The sequence below is a fragment of the Symphalangus syndactylus genome, chromosome 8, assembly GCF_028878055.3.
Source record: "Symphalangus syndactylus isolate Jambi chromosome 8, NHGRI_mSymSyn1-v2.1_pri, whole genome shotgun sequence".
NCBI lineage: Eukaryota > Metazoa > Chordata > Mammalia > Primates > Hylobatidae > Symphalangus > Symphalangus syndactylus.
In genome coordinates, this window is record NC_072430.2 from 107,467,394 (window position 1) to 107,487,382 (window position 19,989).

General features: G+C 38.8%; 1 protein-coding gene and 1 non-coding gene across 3 annotated transcripts in view; one reads left to right on the forward strand and one right to left on the reverse strand.

Moving 5' to 3' along the window:
• NBEAL1 (neurobeachin like 1) overlaps positions 1 to 19,989 on the forward strand; it is a 230,526-nt gene that overhangs the window by 36,409 nt on the left and 174,128 nt on the right. For both annotated transcript variants that reach the window (XM_055290242.2, XM_055290243.2), the window contains exons 4-6: positions 5,106 to 5,267; positions 11,906 to 11,987; positions 12,805 to 12,932. In XM_055290242.2, the coding sequence (XP_055146217.1) occupies positions 5,106 to 5,267; positions 11,906 to 11,987; positions 12,805 to 12,932 (372 nt within the window). The remainder of the gene's footprint in view (positions 1 to 5,105; positions 5,268 to 11,905; positions 11,988 to 12,804; positions 12,933 to 19,989) is intronic.
• On the reverse strand, positions 7,837 to 7,975 carry LOC129489034 (small nucleolar RNA SNORA1). Its single transcript, XR_008659858.1, has one exon. It is a non-coding gene; the product is annotated as a small nucleolar RNA SNORA1 (small nucleolar RNA).

The following is a 19,989-nucleotide window of genomic DNA, read 5'->3' on the forward strand; positions in this document are numbered from 1 at the left end:
AGCTAATTTTTGTCCTCTTTAGTCATTTTTTAGAAGCTGTTTTTTTACTAATTATTTATTAAAACCAATGTGCATATAGAGAATGGGATGACCAAGGACAAGGAAATACTCTTTTAAATAAGTAGAATAAAATATTGGAAAATAGAATGTTTTCTTTCTTGTTGACATATGTTTTTGGAAAAGTGAGGAGGAATAGCTTTGCTTAATTTTGAAAATTGGTTGTATCTGAATCTTTGTATATTATTTTTAGATTACCTCTTTTTAGCCCTTTAGCAGGAAAAAAAATATGTGTATAGTGTGTATATATGTATATATATATACATATATATATGTATATATATATACACATATATATATGTGTATATATATATATACACATATATATATGTATATATATAAATGAGATATTTTCTGGTACTACCTATAAATAAGAGAATGAAGGTATCCAAAGCTACAAGTGAAATGGTGCCCCAACTAAAATGAAATATTTGTAACTGGGTTATAGAATTTGGCATTCCTTATAATATGCTTTGTGGCTTTTTTCTGTATAATTTAATTACAATCAGGTGTTCATTTTATAAAACACTTTCTTAATTTATGTTGTAGGATGGTTCAGAAAGAGGCTAACTGTATTCTACATGTGACTACTTATGTGCTTCAGATTTTTCTGCGTATAGTTAATTAAACAGCCTTTTACGCAGTGTAAAAATACTACCAATACTTCATATTAAGCATAAGCTGAACAAGAGGTAACTATAAAGTATAATTGTCATTTAATCATAGGCATGCTCTAGGGAGCTCTGTTCAGATTCGGGTATTTTTCCTAAAGGGATAGGAAATTAGTATACAGTGGCTTATGAAAAGATTCTGAGGCTTTGGTGATAGCATGTTTAAAATATATTACATTTTTATAGATCTTTCTATATTTCACAGCTGAAAATGCATATTGACCTTCTGGTTTCAGACCCCTGTAAAATAGGGCAGGTGATACTCGAATTTTATAGGTTAGGCACAATGGCTCAAGCCTATAATCCCAGCCCTTTGGGAGGCCAAGGTGGGAGGATAGCTTGAGGCCAGGAATTAGAGACCAGCCTGGACAATATAGCAAGACCCTATCTCTTAAAAAAATTGTGGATTACAGAACTAGAAACTTTTTTTTTTTAAGGAACAACAGTAGATGTTTGTTTGTTTGTTTATTTATTTATTTGAGACGGAGTCTCACTCTGTTGCCCAGGCTGGAGTGCAGTGGCCTGATCTTGGCTCACCACAACCTCCGCCTCCCGGGTTCATGCCATTCTCCTGCCTCAGCCTCTTGAGTAGCCAGGGCTACAGGCACCCGCCACCATGCTCGGCTAATTATTTTTGTATTTTTAGTAGAGACAGGGTTTCACCGTGTTAGCCAAGATGGTCTCCATCTCCTGACCTCAGGTGATCCACCCGCCTCGGCCTCCCAAAGTGCTGGGATTACAGGCGTGAGCCACCGAGCCCGGCCAAGAACAACAGTAGATATTTACTGTTCATAGTTCTGGAAGCTGGGAAGTCTAAGATTAAGACACCAGCAGATTTGGTGTCTGGTGAGGGCCTGTCCTCTGTTTCTTGCTGTGTCCTTACACAGCAGAGGGATGAATACTGTGTCCTCACACAGAGGAAGGGGCAGGGCAGCTCCCTTCACTCTGTTTATAAAGACACTAATCCCATCCATGAGGGCAGAGCCTTCATGACTTAATCACTTCCTAAACGCCTCACCTCTTCATACTATTGCATTGGGGGTTAGTTTACAACATATGAAATTTGGGGGAATACCAGCATTCAGACCACAGCAGATTCACATCGAAAGCTCTGCCATTCCTTAAAAAGTAGACATACAGGTCGGACGTGGTGGCTTATGCCTGTAATGCCAGCACTTTGGGAGGCCGAGGCGGGCAGATCATCTGAGGTCGAGATTTTGAGACCTGCCTGACCAACACGGAGAAACCCCGTCTCTACTAAAAATACAAAATCAGCCGGCGTGGTGGCAAGGCTGACCGCCATGGAGAAAACTCGTCTCTACTAAAAATACAAAATTAGCGGGCGTGGTGGCACTTGCCTGTAATCCCAGCTACTCGGAAGGCTGAGGCAACAGAATCGCTTGAACTCGGGAGGCCGAGGTTGCAGTGAGCTGAGATTGCACCATTGCACCTCCAGCCTGGGCAACAAGAGCAAAACTCCATCTCAAAAAAAAAAAAACCACACAAGTAGACATGTAGTTGCCTGTAGAAGTATTGGCAACCACCTGTCGTGTACTGGCAACCCACATGAGAATGGATATTTTTTCATTTGTGTTTAAAATTTTATTTTGTATCTGTTTTATTAAAATGTTAACAGAATATTAAATATTGATAGAACATACTACTTGTATGATTACTTCCATTTTTTAGATGAACTCTAAGATGTTGGCCCCTTCAGTTGTGTTTCTACTATCCTTCTCCTTAGGTCAGTGTCTTCAGGTCTTCCACAAGTCTTTTGGACTTGCCAGGATATTTCCTATCTCTCATTTCCCTGGAAATATTAACCTCTCTCTGCAGGTCCCTCTACTGTAATGCCTTCTGTGGCAGCACAGGAATTGTCTACCCATTCAGGTTAGCAACAATTTTTAAGTATGGCGTAAAAATCTCTTTGAACACACTATAATGGTGAGAGAAGTTGCAGTCACAATTTTCTATTTCTTTCTATTTACTTTTTTTTTTTTTTTTTTTTTTTTTGAGAAATGGTCTTTCTGTCTCAACCAGGCTGAAGTGCACTGGCATGATCATAGCTCACTGCAACTTGGAACTCTTGGGCTCAAGCAATCCTCCTGCCTCAGCCTCCAAGTAGCTGGGATCACAGACATGTACCACTATACCTGGTTAATTTTTTTTTTTTCCTGTGGAGATGAAGTCTTGCTATGTTGCCCAGCCAATTTTCTATTTCTTAGCTGATTTGGCATAGGTTTCAACCAGGTATAGACCTCAGGCCAGAAACAGATTTATAAGAAATACTGCATTTTTTTCATTATCTGTGTCTCAACATGCCTTGATTCTAAGCCCATATCTTTCAGGCTGGTAAGATATCCATGCTTTGAGCTGGGCACGGTGGCTCATGCCTGTAATCTTAGCACTTTGGAGGGCCAAGGCAGGCGGATCACGAGGTCAGGAGATTGAGACTATCCTGGCCAACATGGTGAAACCCCGTCTCTACGAAAAATACAAAAATTAGGTGGGTGTGGTGGCATGTGCCTGTAATCCCAGCTACTGGGGAGCCTGAGGCATAAGAATCCCTTGAATCTAGGAGGCGGAGGTTGCGGTGAGCCGAGATCGCGCCACTGCACTCCAGCCTGGCGACACAGCGAGACTCCATCTCAAAAAAAAAAAAGATATCCATGCTTTGTTATGCTTTGGATTTCCTGCCATCCCCAGAGATGATAGGGTTTTATTTAAGCTACTGATTTTTGATGTGGAGAGAGGGAGGTATTCTCTGGTTTTGGTTGTATGACCACAGGAGTGACCTTCCATACATCTCTTGTGCTCATCTGCATAGCCCACTTAAAACCATCTCCTCTCGGAACACAGATTTATTATTTCATGAGGTTGGGTACTTCACCGTCCATGGGGAACTTCAAAGGTTAAATGATCAGCTCTATGTTACAGAGATGAGATTTAGTACCCATGTCTTTAGACTTTCAATCCAGGTATGGGTTTTTATTATGAAAGAAACACAAGAGGAACCACTCATTTCTGATGTTGGCATTTGCCCTTAAAGAACCATATAGTCTTACATAGAAACCATTTGTCACAAAATATTGATATATTACTTTTTAAAGTCTTCTGTTGATGCCCATGCTCAGAGCTCTACATTTCCCCCCCCTTTTTTTTTTTTTTTTTTTTGTGAGACGGAGTCTCGCTCCTTCACCCAGGCTGGAGTGCAGTGGCGCGATCTCGGCTCACTGCAGGCTCCGCCCCCCGGGGTTCACGCCATTCTCCTGCCTCAGCCTCCCACGTAGCTGGGACTACAAGCGCCCGCCACCTCGCCCGGCTAATTTTTTGTATTTTTTAGTGGAGACGGGGTTTCACCATGTTAGCCAGGATGGTCTCGATCTCCTGACCTCGTGATCCGCCCGCCTCGGCCTCCCAAAGTGCTGGGATTACAGGCGTGAGCCACCGTGCCCGCCCCCCCCCCCCTTTTTTTAATACCCTTTTATTTCTCTTCTTTCCTTTTACTGGTTATCTTTTCTCTTTCTTCTGATCACATGGCTTGGGGAGTCTATACTAAACAATGATGTTTAGTAAAGCAGTTGACAAATTGTTTTTTTTTTTTTTGAGACAGAGTCTCACTCTGTCACCCAGGCTGAAGTACAGTGGCACAATCTCGGCTCACTGCAACCTCTGCCTCCTGGGTTCAAGCGGTTCTTCTGCCTCAGCCTCCTGAATAGCTGGGACTAATTTATAAATGTGGGAAACGTGATAACCTATAGGATAATTACACTTTATTTGGTAAAATGATACAATGAAATCATTGGGTGTGCACCACCACACCCAGCTAATTTTTTGTATTTTTAGTAGAGATGGGGTTTCACCATGTTGGCCAGGCTGGTCTCGAGCTCCTAACCTCGTAATCCACCCACCTCGGCCTCCCAAAGTGCTGGGATTACAGGCGTGAGCCACTGCACCTGGCCAACAGTTGACATATTAAACTAGTTATGTAGATACTTCATTTTTACTTTACAGTTTTTGTTTCTTTTAGAAATGGTATGCACACTGCTATACACAGTATTTAGTATACATAGTATTTCTAAGTGGAACATAATTTATCCCAAATATTTTCATTGAAAATAGTACAATTGAAGATATCAAATAGTCTCTCTGTCTCTGTCTTTAGTAAGCCTCTTCTGAAATAAGAAAAACCACTCTGCTCTAATAATCTAGTTACTAATCATCTGGTGGTGTGTTGCAGACGAGAAGGCACAGAGTATCTGGAATGAATAAAAGAGCTTCTTTAGGATTTGGGCTGAAAATGAAGTTCATTTAAATGCCAGAGATTTTCTTCTTACATTTCAACAGGCTTCTTATTTTTTTCCCTTTCTGTTGTAGGGTAGATGATATGCCTCCAGGAATATCTCTGCTTCCTGATAATATTCTGCAGGTTCTGAGGATCCAGCTGCTACAGTGTGTTCAGAAAATGGCAGATGGGTTAGAGGAACAACAGCAAGCATTGTCAATTTTGCTTGTCAAGTTCTTCATTATTCTTTGCAGGTATCTAGTAGAAAAAATAAGCTAGTTTTCACTCATAGGTGGGAGTTGAACAATGAGAACACATGGAGATGAGGAGGGGAACATCACACACTGGGCCTGTCGGTGGGTGGGGTGCTAGGAGAGGGATAACATTAGGAGAAATACCTAACGTAGATGATGGGTTGATGGGTGCAGCAAACCACCAGGGTACGTGTATATCTATGTAACAAACCTGCACATTCTGCATATGTATCCTAGAACTTTAATAAATTAAGTAAATAAAAAAGAAAAAAATAAGCTAATTATCTGTTTTAATGAATTGTTACATTACCAAAATAATAATTAATTTTATTTATTATTAGTGATGTTTGTAGTTCATATGGAGCTTTAAAGAGTAAGTGTACTTTTTGGAATAGGCTTGTGGTTTGTTAGTATGTTGGAAATCCTTTTAGTTACTATACCTAGTTATAGCATCATTAGCCAAGATTTTAAAAAATTATATTAAAGTCAATGACAGTTTTTCTTCAGCAAGAAATTACTATACCAGTATTTTTCATATGGTTCTCACCTGTAAATGTATATGCATTTTTATTACTCTGTGTTATTATTTATGAAAATAAATCATTCAGATATTTCATTTTATCATTTTATCAAATAAAGTGTAATTATCCCGTAGGTTATCACATTTCCCACATTTATAAATTAGGTCTGTGGTGCTTACATTTTGGTATGCATGAATAACAACAAGGAAACTTAGTAGAATATAGAGCTTGAGCCTTGCTTATGGAAATTCTGTTTCAAAAGGGCTCAAAATCTGGATTTTTCAAGCATTCCACATTCATCTACATATAAGAATTCAAGAACCATTGGTTTAGGGGCATCTGCATATAAGAATTCAGGAACCATTGGCCGGGCGCGGTGGCTCACGCTTGTAATCCCAGCACTTTGGGAGGCCGAGGCGGGCGGATCACGAGGTCAGGAGATCGAGACCACGGTGAAACCCCGTCTCTACTAAAAAATACAAAAAATTAGCCGGGCGCGGTGGCGGGCGCCTGTAGTCCCAGCTACTCGGAGGCTGAGGCAGGAGAATGGCGTGAACCCGGGAGGCGGAGCTTGCAGTGAGCCGAGATTGCGCCACTGCACTCCAGCCCGGGCGACAGAGCAAGACTCTGTCTCAAAAAAAAAAAAAAAAAAGAATTCAGGAACCATTGGTTTATTGGCTCATATTCCTCTTGAAACCTATCTTCATTTCGGAAGCTACATTCTATATCTTTAAATCTATTTTCTTTTTGGAAGCCACTTTCTATAACATACATTATTTGTTTTATAAATATTTTATAATTAATTAGTAGATGAATAGGGACTTAATTTACCTCTTAGTCACCTTTGGCTTAATTTCTCATTGCCTTTGCAGGAATTATGGAATGATTGAGCAATAATTGCTAAAACATTTCACCCCTAATTTAGGCTCTCCAAGAGCCTTAGACATGTTTTTATTTGTGTGTTTTTCCTCATCCTTAAAATTTGGAAAAATAATACAAGAATTATAAGGGTTGAAGGATGCGGCCGGGTACGGTGGCTCACACCTGTAATCCCAGCACTTCGGGAGGCCGAGGAGGTGGATCACTTGAGGTCAGGAGTTCGAGACCAGCTTGGCCAACATGGTGAAACCCTGTCTCTCCAAAAAAATACAAAAATTAGCCAGGCGTGGTGGTGGGCGCCTGAAATCCCAGCTACTCAGGAGGCTGAGAGGCAGGAGAATTGCTTGAACCTGGGAGGCAGAGGTTTCAATGTGCTGAGATAGTGCCATTGCACTTCAGCCTGGGTGATGGAGCGAGACTCGGCTCAAAAAAAAAAAAAAAAGATTAAAGGGAAAGGGTTTATTCAGGTAGTAAGACATAAGTTGACCTCTGATAATTTGCTATATTTTCTGCTAGCTACCTACTACAATTTTGTTGAAATAAAAAATCCTACAGATATTTGTTTTAAATCCATTATGTTTAGATTTTGGTAATAGAGGGAAGCAATGAAATGCTCAACAAATTTTTTGGTTGAAAAAAATTTTTTGGGTAGGAGATAGTTTTTTATGATAAATTTAATGTTCAATAGCTACCAGTCACAGAACATGTTTCTATTTCCGGAGACCTCACTTTACTTTTTTAAAGCTCCATTTAAAAACTTTAATCGACTTTATGTTTTAGAGCTGTTTTTATATAAATCTAGAATTCCTACATACTGCTTTCCCATACCCCTTGGTTTCCTCTATTATTAATATCTTGCATTAGTATGATACATTTATTACAGCTGATGCACCACTATTTATACATTATTAATTAAGGTCCATGTGCACTTAGGGTTCACTATTTGTGTTGTATAGTTTCATGGGTTTTGACTAATTTATATTGTCATATATAAATTTGACATAATCATCATTATAGGATCATATAGAATAGTTTCCCTACACTAAAAATGGCCTGTGCTCCACCTATTCATTCCTTACACACCCACACACACACACCCCACACCCCTGCCCACCCCAACCTCTGGCAACCACTGATTTTTTTTTTTTTTTTTTAATCATAAGCATACCAAATGTTACAGGTTTCATTGTCACCACTGCAGCATGGGTTCTGTGATGGAAGCATAGCCTGTGTCTCAATTTAGCCACATTAACTTTTTTGGACACCATGATCAGCAGAGGCTTAACCACTGGTATTTTAATGGTGTCTTTAGTTTTGCTTTCACCAGAGTGTCATAATTAGAATCATACAGAATGTAGCCTTTTCAGACTGGCTTCCTTCACTTAGCAATATGCATTTAAGCGTCCTCCATGACTTTTCTTGTTTGTTTGTTTGTTAGACAAGGTCTTACTCTGTCACCCATGCTGGAATGCAGCTGCTTGATAAGGGCTCATTGCATCCTTGACCTCCTGGGCTCAATTTATCTTTCCACCTTAGCCTCTGAGTAGCTGAGACTATAGGTACATGCCACCATGCCCAGTTATTTATTTATTTATTTGTATTTTTTGTAGAGAAGGGGTTTCGCCATGTTGCTCAAGCTGGTCTCGAACTCCAGGGCTCAAGTGATCCTTCGTCTTGACCTCCCAAGGTGCTGGGACTATAGGCATGAGCCACCGCACCTGGTCCTCCTCCGTGTCTTTTTGTAGCTTGATAGCCCATTTCTTTTTGTCACAGAATAATACTTTACTTATGGACATACCACAGTTTGTTTATTCATTCCCCTGTTGCAGGACATCTTGGTTACTTCCAATTTTTGGAAGTTACGAATAAAGCTGCTACAAACATCTGTGTGCAGATTTTGCATACACATAAGTTTTCAACTCATTTAGGTAAATACTGAAGAATATAATTGCTGTATCATACAGTAAGCTTATGTTTAGCTTTGTCAGTGCAAAATTGTCTTCCGAAATGGCTATACCATTTTGCATTCCCACCAACAATGAATGAGAGTTCCTGTTGCTCTCCATGGTTTCCAATATTGGATTATACTATTCTTTTATATTTTAGCCATTTTAATAGGTGTTTGTAGTATCTTATTGTTTTAATTTGCAATTCCCTAATGACAAAAGATGTTCACCATCTTTTCATATGGCTGTATACCATTTGTATCTTCTTTGGTGAAGTGTCTATTTAGATCTTTTGCTCATTTTTAAAAATTGGGTTGTTTTCTTATTAAGTTTTAAGACATCTTTGACTGTTGTGAGATGTAATTCCTTTATCAGATATCTGGGGTTTTTTTTGTCGTTGTTGTTGTTGTTGTTTCGAGACAGGGTTTTACTCTGTTGCCCAGGTGCAGTGAGTTCTGTTGCCTGAGGTGCAGTGGCGTGATCACAGCTCACTGCGTCCTCAAGTTATCCTCCTTCAGTACCCCCCACCCCAAGTAACTGGGACCACAGGTACATGCCACCATGCTTGGCTGATTATTTTTTGTAGAGATGAGGTCTCACTATATTGCCCAGGCTGATCTCTAACTCCTAGGCTCAAGCGGTCCTCCCACCTCACCCTCCCAAAATATTGGGATTACAGGCATGAGCCACTGTGTCTGGCAGGTATCTGGTTTGCAAATATTTTTTGATAGTCTGTGACTTGCCTTTTTATTCTTTTAATAGTGTTTTGCAAAACAGAGGCTTTTAATTTTAATAAAGTTTGACTTAACTTTTTTCTTTCATGCATTATGCTTTTTTAAAAAAATTGAGACAGAGTCTTGCTCCATCACCCAGGCTGGAGTGTACTGACATGATCATGGCTCACTACAGCCTCAACCTCCCTGGCTCAAGTGATCCTCCCACCTCAGCCTCCTAAGTAGCTGGGAGGCACACCACCATGCCTGGCCAATTGTTTTAAAAAAATTATTGTCTTGCTGGCAGGGTGCAGTGGCTCACGCCTGTAATCCCAGCACTTTGGGAGGCCAAGGCGAGTGGATCACTTGAGGTCAGGAGTTCCGGACCAGCCTGGCCAACGTGGTGAAACCCCATCTCTACTAAAAATACAAAAATTAGCTGGGAATGGTGTGCCACACGCTTGTAATCCCAGCTACTTGGGAGGCTGAGGTGGGAGAATCGCTTTAACCCAGGAGGCGGAGTTTGCAGTGAGCCGAGATCACGCCACTGCACTCCAGCCTGGGTGACAGAGCGAGACTCCGTCTCAAAAAAAAAAAAATTTTTTTTTTTTAAATTATTGTCTTCCTACGTTGCCCAGGGTAGTCTCGAATTCCTAGGCTCATGCAGTCCTCCTGCCTCTGCCTCTCAAAGTGTTGGGATTACAGACAGGCATGAGCCACTACACTCAACCTCTTTTTCTTTTTCTTTTGCTCAAATTGTGGGTCTGTTTCTTTTGTGTATTGTTTCTTTTGATTTTCAAACTTGTGTCGCCTTCTCATGTGAGTTGTTATTTTTGAGTAAGTGTTGGTTATTGTTTTTGAAAAATCATAGAGATACTTTTAGGCTGGGGATAATATTGTCTTTCTTTTCAGTTAATGTACATTTGTTTTTGGAAAAGTAGGATCCCTCTAATACAGTGAATGATTGAGCTGACTTGGACTTAGTCTCTGTGACTACTAATCTATTTTCATTTCACCTTTACTTCTTGAGTGTTGTCTTTTGGGATCTTAAACCACAGCCTTAGAGACAGTCATTTTCGGGCTCTGAATTCTAGTTTTTGTCCCTTTTCAGCACTGTGAGACTGTCAGATGTAATCGGCAGCTTCTCATTGTTTCCTCTGTCAGGACTGGTACAAGTCATGAGTGCAAAAATGGATCTAAATGCAGGTCTCATCTGTTTCTGTGTTTCCTTGTTCTGTATCTTGGATCTGTAATTTTTCACTTCCTTATTAATTTTTTCATGCCTTTAAACAGATTTTTAAAAAAATGTTTTGTCCATGTTTTCTAGTTGTTCTCAGGGAGAGGACTGATCTTAGTCCACTATTATTGGAAGCAGAATTCTTGCAGAGGCTTCCAATTTTGCCTCTGCCTGTACCCTGTTTTCTCCAAGTTGTCATGCCAGTCTGACTTCTTACATTAAGAAGTCTTTTGGTTGGGTGGGTGTGGTGGCTGACACCTGTAATCCCAGCCCTTTGGGAGGCTGAGGCAGGAGGATTGCTTGAGCCCAGGAGTTCAAGACCAGCCTCGGCAACAAAGTGAGACCCTCATCTCAACAAAAAATGTAAAAAGTTAGTCAGGCCTAGTGGCACATACCTATAGTCCCAGCTTCTCAGGAAGCTGGGGTGGGAGGATTGCATGAGCCCAAGAGTTTGATGCTGCAGTGCACTGTGATTGCACCACTGCACTCTAGTCTGGGCAGCCGAGCAAGATCCCATCGCTTAAAAAAAAACCAGAAGAAGTCTGTTAATTCTGTTAATTTTTCTAAAATTAGCATTTACTGGATTTTAAGATATAAAATGTTTTACAAGATCACAATATCTCATAACAAAATTAATGAATGTTGCTTTTTTATTATGTCAAGGAAAAGATTTTAGGTATAGTAAATATTGTCTGTTTTACCTCAGTCTTATAAAAATGGAATAAAAATGAGGGACCATATTTTAGTTAAACACTAAGCACTTATGAACCCACTGCTTTAAACAAAATATGGTACTGTGCTATCTTAGAGTAAGTAAAGATGCTGTTAGCTCTTTTTCAAGGACTTTTAATGTAGTTGAGGAAATATGAGAGCCTTAAAAGGAAACCGTAATTCAAAAAGCAAAGTGAAAATGATTATACTGCACATGTGTTGTAATGAAAACAGTATATACAAAAAAGAAAACTAAGAATCTGCATAGGGACAAAAATCTGTAAGGAAATAATGTAGATGAACATAGTTGCTTATTTTTAGATCGCAAGATATTGGTGTTTATTTTTTCTCTTCTGTTTCTACTTTGTGATATTTTCCAATTTTCAATAATAAATAGATGCTAATCAGCATATACTTTTTAAATGTTATCTGTTTATAGTAGTTAAATGGTGCTTGAGGTGTATTTCACAGTTGGTGGGAAAGCAGTTATATAACCACATTGATTTTATGTTTTAATAAATGTCATTTGCATTTTGTTTGCCAGTATGTGTTCTCATAATTCAAGCTGAATTCATGAACATGTTTTGTTCACCATTCTTATGCAAAAAATTAAAGTCTCTTTTTCTCACAGAAATCTATCAAATGTGGAAGAAATTGGGACTTGCTCGTACATTAATTATGTCATCACCATGACAACACTCTATATTCAGCAAGTAGGTGTGAACTAATCTTTTTTGTCACTTTACTGAGAGCAACTAGGTTTTACTTTTGGTTTTTTTTTTTTTTTTTGAGATGGAGTTTTGCTCTTGTTGCCCAGGCTGGAGAGCAATGGCCAGATCTCAGCTTATCACAACCTCTGCCTCCCAGATTCAAGTGATTCTCCTGCCTCAGCCTCCCAAGTAGCTGGATATTACAGGCATGTGCCACCACGCCCGGCTAACTTTTGTATTTTTAGTAGAGACGGGGTTTCTCCATGTTGGTCAGGCTGGTCTCAAACTCCTGACCTCAGGTGGTCTGCCCGCCTCGGCCTCCCAAAGTGCTGGGACTACAGGCATGAGCCACCATTGTCTGGCCTACTATTTTTTATATTATAGTTAGTATAGTTAAATATTTTCAGAAGAGGTAAGTAATTGAGAAGAGACTTAAACTTATTGTTGGGTAATGCGTATTTCAGAAATCTTATACATATTACCTAAATATAGACAAGTAGTTATTATATATACTGTTATTTAATTTAAAAATTCAAGTGTTTTATAAATGGCTTTTAAAATGATACAATTTGTGATTTTTATATATTATTTATTTATCACATATCCTTCCTACTGAAAACATTACTTTTTCAAAAGATGTTTGGCTATTTATTTTAAACCTATCGTAGGACATATTTAAAATCTTAGAGGCTATATCCAGTCCATATGATTAAATGACTCTTAGTCTCAAAGGAAAAGTTTGGCTTGTTTGAATACAAATGACTTATTGTTAGATGATAAGTAAGATATGTCTTTAATTTATGTTTAACTTTGTTCTCAGTTAAAAAGCAACAAAAAAGAGAAGGAAATGGCAGATCAGACGTCTATTGAAGAATTTGTGATCCACGCATTGGCATTTTGTGAAAGCTTATATGATCCATATCGGAATTGGAGACATAGAATTTCAGGGTATGTCTTATAAATAATAATGTTCATTTAAAACCTGAATGTCATAATATGTTTGATTCTTCAAAGCAGGTCTTCTCTATGAAAGCAATTGGAAAGAAGTATCTAAGACCCACCGGTTTAACTCTGAGCTAGAGAAATATGTTGGAGGGAATGAATTAGTGATAAATTCTGCTTCTGAATAATTACATATGCCCTGAACTTGTATTTTGCAATGCAATTTTGAATACTAATAATCTGATAAGAAATGTTAAAGGCAGAGTAGCATTAAATACAGTATACATATTTTTCAAGAAAAGTTCTTTTTTAAAAAACATACTTTATAATTCGAAAATGCTTTCTAGCAGTATTTTGTCCATTTTTTTTCTTTTTTCTTTTTCTTTTTTTTTTTTTTTTTTTTTGAGACAGAGTCTTGCTCCATTGGCAGGCTGGAGTGCAGTGGCACAGTGGCATGATCTCAGCTCACTGCAACCTTCACCTCCCAGGTTCAAGCAGTACTCCTGCCTTAGCCTACTGAGTAGCTGGGATTACAGGAGTGCACCACTGCGCCCGGCTAATTTTTATATTTTTAGTAGAGACGGGATTTCACCATGTTGACCAGGATGGTCTCGATCTCCTGATCTCATGATCTGCCTGCCTCGGCCTCCCAAAGTTCTGGGAGCCACCGTGCCCGGCCTTTGTCCATTTATTTTTAATTGTAGAGCTTCTGTCGTCAGGATCCCATAAGGAAAACATAAATGAGACTAAATATTTTTATTTTTAGACACGAGATCTCACTATGTTGCCCAGACTGGTCTTGAATTCCTAGGCTCAAGTAATCCTCTTGCCTTAGCCTCCCAAAGTACTGGGATTATAGACATGAACCACTGCACGCAGCCTCCTCGCACTTGATATTTTAAAAGAGAAGATCTAATACAAGGAAATTGATAAATATTAGAGAATTGACAAAACAAAGGTGGGACATTGACTTTAGGAAACAGCTAGTTTCCCTGGGGTCATGAGAACAAAGGGAAGAGAATGGAGTTATCAGAATCTAGACTTTTGGAGAAGAGGCCCTACAGCACTGAGGTTCAGACCTCTGAGGAAGGAGCATTGCATAGCTGGTGCTGATATCTCTTGAGCAGTCAAGAGGCTCATTCTGGGATTGCCAAAAATAAGCTGAAGACAGGAACCAACTGCCATTACTACAATTAAGAATTCTTGCTGGAGTGATGCTGATTAGTATAGAGAAAAAGAGCAATATGGAACCAGTCCTTGCTCTCTTTTTTTTTTTCCACGCTTCATCTGGTACCCTCTATTAGGGAGCCCAAAAGGGAGGCAGCTGGAAAAAGAAAGTTTTCATGATGCCTGCCCCAGCATCACAAAGCAGAGAGCATATAGAAGGATGGGTTGGTAGCTTAGTGACAATAGCTGAATTACCAGTACAGAACTCAAAGAGAGGAATTTTAAAGTCACATATCGTTCTTACCTGTGGGTACAGATTACAAAGAGTTGTTTCATCACTCTCAATCAGACCTCTTTTTTAAATCTCCTAAATCTCCTCACGATTTTCCATTTTCATTTTCAACTTAACACGACCCATTTGTAAATAATTTCTACTTCCTGCAACACGATTGCAGCATTTCATTACTAAATTATTTTTGTAGGCTTTTCAGGGTTCCCATGGTAGTATAGCCACCATGCCATTAGATGATGGTGAAGAATTGGTAACTGAGAGAACATTTATATATACTATGTGGTAACACCTTTTGTATGTTCTATATAGTGATGTAATATTTTATTGAAATCAGAATACATCGGCTGGGCGCGGTGGCTCATGCCTGTAATCCCAGCACTTTGGGAGGCCGAGGCCGGTGGATCACGAGGTCAGGAGATCGAGACCATCCTGGCTAATATGGTGAAACCCCGTCTCTACTAAAAATACAAAAAATTAGCCGGGCGCGGTGGCGGGCGCCTGTAGTCCCAGCTACTCGGGTGGCTGAGACAGGAGAATGGCGTGAACCCGGGAGGTGGAGCTTGCAGTGAGCCAAGATAGCGCTACTGCACTCCAGCCTGGGCGAAAGAGCAAGACTCTGTCTCAAAAAAAAAAGAATACATCCTGGGAGATGGAGATTAGGAAAATGTTGGTTAAAGATACATAATTTCAGTTAGACAGGAGGAATAAATTATGCTTCAGTAACAAACAAGGGGCTTAGAATAACAAAAGATTTATTACTTTTTCATGTTGTCTGTCTTTTGTGAATAGGCAGAGAGCCTCTACTCATCAAAGTCACTAAAGATCCCAGGCTAACAGAGCAGCCAGCATTTTAGCCTTTGCTGGTCACCATGTGTGAGAGAAAAAGTTTTGAAAAGTGTCAAATTGGCAATTTAATGTTCTTGTCCTGTCTGGTCATGCTACATGACACATGTCATTTTCATTCTGAACTCATTGGCCAGAACTGTGATTACATGTCCCTATCTACTACAGTGGGGCCAAGTTAAAATCTACCATGTGACTAGAACGGGTAGAAATAGTTGTCAGTTAGTGCCGTGACTACCTTTTATCTCTGCTTATGCCCTGCTTGTGAGTCTTTAAAGATACAAAGAGGGAGCCGGATATGATGGCTCATGCCTGTTGTCCCAGCTACTGGGGATGCCGAGGTGGGAGGACTGCTTGAGCCCAAGAGTTCAAGGCTTCAGTTAGCTATAGAGACCTGTCTTTTAAAAAAAAAAGATACAAAGAGACACTTAACAGTGCTTCATCTGTAGTCTTTATACTCATTAGCACTTTGGTTCTAACTAATCAGTGTTCCCCCTGTTTTGACATGTATGCCAGAGATTTCTCTAAGGAAAGTGTATCTCCTCCTCTTCCTCCTACTCTTGCTACTTCTCCGTCCTCCGCCTTAGATTTGTCAGCAATGGCAAATCTAAGAGAACATTTTAAGTTTTGAAACAATGACATAATTTTTCTTTATAGACAGCAAGACAGATACAGAAAGAGGAACATAAAATCAGTCTGAAAATGGCAGAAGAGAGGCTTTTAAAGGAATCTTTAATAATAAGAGCAAAATGAATTTAAAGATGGGGAGAGAAGATTTATAAAAAGTTAGCTCTGATAACAAATTAAATAAAATTGGTAGCTAAAAACAGTTTTTGAGAGTCAAAAAGAAGAAAAATTTTTTGATAATAACTCTTTATTAAAAAGGAAAATATAATAAAGATTATTACACCAAAAAAGAGTCATTTTCCCATATAAAGTAGAAAACATATATGGATAACCAAAACTTGCCAGATGAGGCCAGTCAGAAAATTCCAAATATTAACAAAAACACATTTTTCACTGGCCCATTAATCAGAGAACTTTAAAAATTACATAAAAATTAAAATTACCTCCATATAGGAATACATTTTAATTCACCCAGAGATCCAACACACTTAAGAGAGAAGAATTTTACTAATTTAATTTAAAAAAAACCACTACCTATTAAACTCATGTAGCATTGCTAAGAGTATCTACGGAATTTTCACATTGATGTTTTCTTGCGAAAGTGGAAATTAAAAGCACAGAGACCCTCTTTAACAATGAACCGCTGATAAGCAAAATATTTGTAATTATAATTACATTCCACTTATGTGCATTTGTGAGCATTAATTTACATCAGGCTTTCCAACTTACCAACATTTATAGAATTTCTTACTAGTGAGAGTTTTACAAAACTTTTGAAGTAATTGTTAAATTTGAAAACATTTCTGTATTTTCCAGACTACTGTGCTTCCAATCCAGAGTGCTCTCACATTTATAAGGTCCATCTACAGTTTGTTACCATGTATCTTTGAACATGTGTTAGACAAATGAAAGTATTCTCACACTCTGTACATTTATAGGAATTTTTCAAAAATGAGTTCTTTTAGGTATCAAATGAAACTTATGAACTAAAGAAATTACCACACATTTAAATTTATAAGGCTTATCTCCACTGACTTCTTACATATTTCAAGGAAAAATGGAAAAACTGAAGGCTTTGCCACATTTCTTAGAATTACAGGGTTTTTCTCTATTGTGAACCCTTTTATGTCTTTGAAAGAAACTGGGGAAACTGAGGACTTTACCAGTTTTTTTACATTCATTTTTCCACCAGTATGAGTTTTTCTTAGTTTTCAAAGGGAACTGGGAAAATTGTGTGTTTTCCGGTATTCCTCACAGTCCCACTATGTGTTTTTTCATTTGTTCTTATAGAACTAGAACATCTGAAGTCTTTACCACATTTCTTCCATTCACATGTTTTTTTTCCAGTATGACTTCTTTCATGCTGTTGAAGGGATCTGGGAAAAGTGAAGGCTTTACCATTTTACTTATATCCAAAGGGTTTCTCTTCAGTTTGAGTTCTTTCATGTCATCAAAGGGAACTGGAAAATGTGAATGGTTTACCACATTTTTTACATTTCTAAGGCTTTTCTCCACTGTGAGCCCTTGTATGCTTACGAAGGAAACTGGAAGTTGTAAAGGCTTTACCACATTCTCTACATCTATAGGGTTTCTCTCCAGTATGAATCATTTCGTGTTGTCGAAGGGCATAGGAAGAAACTAATAATTTATCACGTTTCTTGCATGCATAGGGTTTCTCTCCACTATGAGTTATTTCATGTTCGTGACAGTTTCTGGAATAATTGAAGTCTTTATCACAATGTTTACATTTATAGGGTTGTTTTCTCCAGTGTGAGTTTTCTGGTGCATTTGAAATAAACTGGGGAAAATAAAGTTTTCCCCACCTACTGTACATTTATAAAATCCATTATCACTGTGCATTACCATGTGTCTTCAAACACCTGTGAGAGAATTAAGCCACATTGTTTACATTTATATGGCTTCATTTCACAGTCCTCACACTCAAACAGTTTGTATCCAGAGTGAGATATAATATACCTGTGAAGAGATGCATGACATATGAGGACTTTTCCACACTTTCTGCATACACATGGTTTTACTTTAGTAGAAACTTTCTTGTTCAGATTAAGATTTGAATTCTGGCTAGAGGTTTCTCCACCTTGACTATTTTGTTTACCTTCACACAGTCTCTCTACCATATGACTTACATTTCTCCCATATTTTCTGACTTGATCGTCAACATTCTGGTCTTCCCATTTGTTTCCTGTAGAAGCCAAATTCCTGAAGGTTTCCTGCGTCACATCTCTATGAGTTTCTTCTGGGAAAAATCCAGCAACGCCCACTCCCGAGGGGTGAAGGTTACAGCCACATCCTCAAAAGTCACTGAGTCCATGTTCCAGCTTCCAGCATGCTCTGGCATCCTGCCCAGGGATCTTGCAGGGCCTGCAGGTCGCAGGCAACAGAGGCTGCCACAGAACCACCTAAGGCCTCTCAGAGCTGAGGAGAGGGATCCCGAGCTAGGAGCGCAGCCCAGAGACCCCAAAAGAAGAAAATTTTATATACTATTAATATAATATAGGAAGATAATTCTGCATATGTAAGATGGCAGCAGAAAGGGGGGCAAAGTAGAGGATGAGTAGCAGCATTTAATGAATACATGCATATATTTGCCAGGAATTACGTTAGAAGCTGTGTATGTGTTATCTCTAATATGCACAACAATCTTGCCAGTAATGTAAGAACTGCTTCAAAGATAAATGGTAAAGCAGGGAATTCTTTGGGTTTCTTTGACTTTGACAGGGAGATTAAAAAATGGAATTAGGAGAAATCCATTGCTCATGGAAGACCTATACAAAGGGATCTACAGCAATAATTTATACCTTATTTATTAATCTGATTCTGAAATTAAGTGGAAATTTAGAAGATATATATTTTCTTATTCATTGTTTGTGTTTACTGCTTACCAAAATAGCAAAAGCAGGTTAGAATAGATTTAATTAAAATTAACATAATTCCAAATACAGAGCCATGTAAAACTATTTCTTTTCTTATTTGATGACAACAAGTAGATGCGTTCTGTAGATTTGATTAATCTGGTATCTCAATTTTGATTCTACTTACAGAATCTCAGAAAGTTAGAAAGATTTCCTCAAGTGGAACTAAAATAAGTTTAGGGAAATAAATCAGCCAGGCATGGTGGCTCACACCTGTAATCCCAGCACTTGGGGAGGTCAAGGCAGGAGGATTGGTTGAGGCCAGGAGTGTAAGACCCCATCTAGAAAAAAAAAAAAAAAATAGCCAGGTGTGGTGATGTGTGCCTCTATTTCTGAATACTTGGGAGGCTGAGGTGAGAGGATCACTGAAGTGATCAACCAGGAGTTGAAGCCTGCAGTGAGCTATGATCACACTATTGCATTCCAGCCTGGGTGACAGCAAAACCTGAAAGAAAGAGGAGGGAGGGAGGGAGAGAGAGAGGAAAGGAGAGGAGAGGAGAAAGGAGTGGAAAAAGGAAAGGAAAGGAAAGAGGGAGCGAGGGAAGGAAGGAGAAGAGAAGTGAGAGAAGAAGAAAGAAGAGAAAAGAAAAGAAAGAAAAAGAAATCTTCCTTCAATATGACTTGTTCATTCATTTAAACATTGATTCAAAAATATTCTTATTGAGTTCCTACTTTGTGACTAGTGCAAGTTTAGTAGGATTCCTTGCCTTGCCACAGAGAAAAATAATTTAATTATGTTAAGGTATGCCCTGTGCCTCCTACTTGTCAAACCTCAGACAATATATGCACAAAATAATTACAGTAACGAATTATTTAACCATTCAGGAAGAAAATTTATGAGTTCATACCAGTGATAGATAGATAAGGGGGAAGTGAAGGGTGTTGCTTACAGTAAAATTCCAAGTGCCAATTAGTAAATATAGAGGAGATGCTGGAGTTGGGGAAAAAAACACATTTTGCACACATCATCGTAAGATTGGATCAGGCAAGAATCATTCATGGATGTTAAACCTAGGGGGAAGTTTTTGTTGGGAGCATGATGTGTGTATGGTTTTTTTTGTTTGTTTGTTTTTTGGTTTTTTTTTTTTTTTTTTTTTTTGAGACAGAGTCTTGCTCTGTTGCCCAGGCTGGAGTGCAGTACCGTGATCTTGGCTCACTGCAACCTCCGCCTCCCAGGTTCAAACAATTCTCCTGCCTCAGC